At 35.8% G+C, this 5,175-nt stretch overlaps 1 protein-coding gene across 1 annotated transcript; it reads left to right on the top strand.

The window, feature by feature from the left end:
- On the top strand, positions 1,738 to 2,490 carry LOC107633082. Its single transcript, XM_016336716.1, has one exon. It carries the CDS (start codon positions 1,738 to 1,740, stop codon positions 2,488 to 2,490), a length of 753 nt encoding a protein of 250 aa, XP_016192202.1.

Below are 5,175 nucleotides of genomic sequence, written 5' to 3'. Positions count from 1 at the left end.
GGTTTAGATATAAAAAATAAATTCTTAATTTTTGAATATCTTCTTATATTGTGTTATTCTCTTTTCTATTAGTTTCGTCACTATTATCGTTGGTACAATTTTTTTTTACGTTGTTGCTTTTTTGAGTTGTTAGTTGCTGTTCCTCTTGTTCAGATTGTCTTGGAGGCACAAGGCACAGATTTCGCGCTATGTCATCTTCGACGTCTTATTTAATTTTAGTCATTTTCACAACACACGCAAGAAGCAAGTTAAGGAAGGGTTGCACTAACTAATAACGAGTAGGTCGAAACAGTGAAAACTAGAGACGGATAGTTTCTTAATTTATTTGAAAACATTTCGGATATGACACTCATTGACACTTGTCTAACACGTGTATCTTCTTTGTCCAACCGTGTTGTAATAAAAAATAAAAATTCTTTACTAAACACGTTTGCACACACCTAAATACCATCACTTGTCAGCGTCTCCAACTTTATTCTTAACTTGTATTTTTAAAATGAGTTTAGAAATAATATATTATTAATTATTAAAATAAAAATATTTTAAATACTTTATATAATTAAAAATAGACAATAAAATAATTAAAAAATTTATTTATATTTTAATATCAATAAAATATTAAAATATTGTTATAATTTATTTAAAAAATACTTTATATTTTCTATATATGTCGTGTCCTCGCATCTTATAAAAATTTTAAATTCTGTATATCTGCGTGTCTTATGTCTATGTGTCTGTATTCGTGCATCATAGCTAATAATAAAGGGAATAACACATCACAAGATTTTCAAAAATTAGGAATTTATTTTTGATATTCAAATGCACCGAGAAAAGAATAGAAAAAGAGATGTGAAAGAATTTCACTTTTAGTCAAGAGGAAGAGAAGAAATAATAATTTTAATTTTAATTTTAACTTTTAAAATTAGTCTTGGTCATTCAATTTAATCCAACAATAATAATTACATTCTCACGTTTTCATATAAACAAGTCATCCTCACTTGATATATCCCTAAGAATATTATTTTCTAGTAATATATAGGTATAGATGATTTATTGAAGTCACGGGTGAGAGACTGAGTCAGCGTTGAGGAAGATTGTCACGCTCATAACTCTTCATATTCATTTCGATCCAATATTTTTTGTTTTGTATATATGTCCACTCATTTCTTTTCGATCTTTATCCTATCCTTTTATATGTGAAACTAATTTTTCATGTGTTATGTGGTACAAGAGATCTTTCCAATTGGCGTGGTCTTTAATCTGTGGCTGGATGAGGACAGATAACATAAAGAGAGACACTGGATGGCAAAATAGAAAGTTAATTAAAAAATAGAAATGATTTTCTTTTGTTTGATTGGAGAAAAAAATGTGAAAAACAAGTAGAGTATAGCTAGCCTTTGTCTATTTTACAAAAGGGTAAATTATACAAATGTATCCAAATAATTGTTGCTTACAAAAATCATCCCAATTTTGTTATCGACAAAAATATTCTTAAATTGTTTAAAAATACGATAAAAATATCTAAAAATAATGTTATCTTTTTGTAAGCGACAAACAACTTTTATATTTGACAAACTGCTTATGCATTTGATCCAAAATTTTATAAAAATATTTAGATAACTATTTAAAAAATACACACAAAAAATCGAATAAAAATTTGATCTCTTAGATTTAATAGGATCGGAACGCCTATAAATATAAAACCAACGTCAGTTGAGAAGGAGAGTAAAAACTACAATGGCTAATGAAGAGAGATTTGTAGTATTAATGCACTATAGAGGGTCGATTAAGAAAAAAACACGGTCAGGAATTAAGTTCACTGATAAGGATCCCCTTAGTATTTTTCTGAAACCTTCAACTAGTTTCAATGAGTTCTTGAATTCTATAATCCAAAAGTTGGGGTTACAAGGCGTGAAACGGGTTGAGAAGTTGCTTTATGGAATCCCGATCTCAGTTTTACAGGATGACGTGAAGTACAATTCATTAGTAATAGGTAGTGATGAGGATTTGGAAGTTCTATTTCATTGTCGCCAGCAGTTTCCCGAGGTGAGGACGCCTGAGTTGTTGGCCAAGCTTGTGGATGTGGTTTCCAGCTCAGGCGGTTCAAACCGGAACCCTCAAGCCGTTGCAACGGCCGCATGTTCTACTTCGAGGCCAAGTGGTGCCTTGTCATCGATGCCTGTGATTGCGCCTGAGGCAATGTTGGTTGCATCCCCATCATTCGCAGTGGATCTAAACCGCAGTGGTGACGGAGCAGTTGGTATTGTTGATACGGCACCGGTTTCGTTGCATGGGTTCGCACCGGATGGTGTAGATGATGTATTACGGGATGATGATGAGGATGACGATATGGAGCCAGACATGATTGCTGATAAGAGTGGTGAAGATATAGTAGGGAGCAATCCAGTTGGGAGTGCGGGAGGGTCTGGTTCTGGGACGCAGCAGTACCCCCCTCACTTTTTCACGTTGGACTTGGATGCCATGAGATAGCAGGCGGATCATTCCGAACATGTTGGATTCGGTGCTAAAGGCACGCAGCAAGGCGAGGGGGTAACAGAGTTTTAGGTCGGTCAGCAGTTTCAGGACAAAGAGGAGGCCGTGTTAAGTGTGAAGACTTACAGCATCCGACGCAGGGTTCAATACAAGGTGGTTGAGTCTGATTATCGCAAGTATTATGGGAAGTGTAAGGAGTTCGGCAATGGGTGCACATGGTGTATTCGGATAAGTCTTCGACAGCACAAAGGGATTTGGGAGGTGAAACGGTACAATGGCCCTCATACTTGTCTAGCCACCTCGATATTGAGTGACCACAGAGGGTGATATCTTCATTGATGAGGATAAGCCCATCACTAAGAAAAGGATGGAGCAAACAAGAGAGTCCACTCATGGACCTCAACAAGAGCATGAGGAAATTCCTCATCATGAAATCCCTGAGATGCCTCAAGGGATGCACTTTCCTCCACAGAACTATTGGGAGCAAATTAACACCTCCCTAGGAGAACTAAGTTCCAACATGGGACAACTGAGGATGGAGCACCAAGAGCTCTCCATCATTCTCCATGAAATTAGAGAAGATCAAAGAGCTAAGAGGGAGGAGCAACAAAGGCAAGGAAGAGACATAGAGGAGCTCAAGAACACCATTGGTTCTTCAAGAGGAAGAAGGCACCACCCCCACTAAGGTGGACCCGTTCCTTAATCTTCTTGTCTATTTATTTTTCTGTTTTCGTTCTCTATGCTTTATGTTTATGTTTGTGTCTTATTACATGATCATTAGTGTCTAGTAACTGTGTCTTAAGGCTATGAATATCCTATGAATCCATCACCTTTCTTAAAAGAAAAATGTTCTAAAAACAAAAGAACAAGAAGTACATGGATTTCGAATTCATCTTTGAAATTAGCTTAATTATTTTGATGTGGTGGCAATACTTTTTGTTTTTCTGAATGAATGTTTGAACAGTGCATATTTTTGAATTTTGAATTTATTGTTTATGAATGTTAAATATGTTGGCTCTTGAAAGAATGATGAAAAAGGAGAAATGTTATTGATAATCTGAAAAATCATAAAATTGATTCTTGAAACAAGAAAAAGCAGTGAATACAAAAGCTTGCAAAAAAAAGGAAAAAAGAAAAAGAAAAAGCAAGCAGAAAAAGCCAAGAGCTCTTTAAACCAAAAGACAAGGGTAAAAAGGATCCAAGGCTTTAAGCATCAGTGGATAGGAGGGCCCAAAGGAATAAAATCCTAGCCTAAGCGGCTAAACCAAGCTGTCCCTAACCATGTGCTTGTGGCGTCAAGGTGTCAAGTGAAAAGCTTGAGACTGAGCGGTTAAAGTTGAGATCCAAAGCAAAAAGAGTGTGCTTAAGAACCATGGATACCTCTAATTGGGGATTCTAGCAAAGCTGAGTCACAATCTGAAAAGGTTCACCCAGTTATGTGCCTGTGGCATGTATGTATCCGGTGGTAATATTGGAAAACAGAGTGCTTAGGGCCACGGCCAAGACTCATAAAGTAGCTGTGTTCAAGAATCAACATACTGAACTATCAGAATCAATAACATTATCTAAATTCTAAGTTCCTATAGATGCCAATCATTCTGAACTTCAAAGGATGAAGTGAGATGCCAAAACTATTCAGAGGCAAAAAGCTACTAGTCCCGCTCATCTGATTGGAGCTAAGTTTCATTGATAGATTGGAATTTATAGTATATTCTCTTCTTTTTATCCTAATTTATTTTCAGTTGCTTGGGGACAAGCAACAATTTAAGTATGGTGTTATGATGAGCAGATAATTTATACGTTTTTTGACATTGTTTTTAGTATGTTTTTAGTATGATTTAGTTAGTTTTTAGTATATTTTTATTAGTTTTTAAATAAAAATCACATTTCTAGACTTTACTATGAGTTTGGGTATTTTTCTGTGATTTCAGGTATTTTCTGGCTGAAATTGAGGGATTTGAGCAAAAATCTTATTCAGAGGCTGAAGAAGGACTGCAGATGCTGTTGGATTCTGACCTCCTTGCACTCGAAATAGATTTTTTGGAGCTACAGAAACCCAATTGGCGTGATCTCAATTGCGTTGGAAAGTAGACATCTAGGGCTTTTCATTAATATATAATAGTCCATACTTTACACGAGTTTTGACGATGCAAACTGGTGTTCAAACGCCAACTCCCTGCCATATTCTGGAGTTAAACGCCAGAAATAGGCTACAAACTGGCGTTTAACTCCAAAAAGAGTCTCTACACATGAAAGCTCAATGCTCAGCCCAAGCACATACCAAGTGGGCCCGGAAGTGGATTTCTGCATCATTTACTTATTTTCTGTAACCCTAGTTATTAGTCTAGTATAAAAACAACTTTTAGTGATTTATTTCACATCTTTGATCATTTTTTATAGTTTTTGATCGTCTTTAGATCATATTGATCACGTTTAGGGAGGCTGGCCATTCGGCCATGCCTAGACCTTTTTCACTTATGTATTTTCAACGGTAGAGTTTCTACACCCCATAGATTAAGGTGTGGAGCTCTGCTGTTCCTCATGAATTAATGCAAAGTACTACTGTTTTTCTATTCAATTCAAGCTTATTCCTGTTCTAAGATATTCACTTGCACTTTAACATGATGAATGTGATGTTCTGTGACACTCATCACTATTCTCAACCTATGAACGCGTGCCTGA

Source organism: Arachis ipaensis, chromosome B03 (genome assembly GCF_000816755.2).
Source record: "Arachis ipaensis cultivar K30076 chromosome B03, Araip1.1, whole genome shotgun sequence".
Classification (NCBI taxonomy): Eukaryota; Viridiplantae; Streptophyta; class Magnoliopsida; order Fabales; family Fabaceae; genus Arachis; species Arachis ipaensis.
This window is presented reverse-complemented; position numbering and strand designations above follow the sequence as displayed.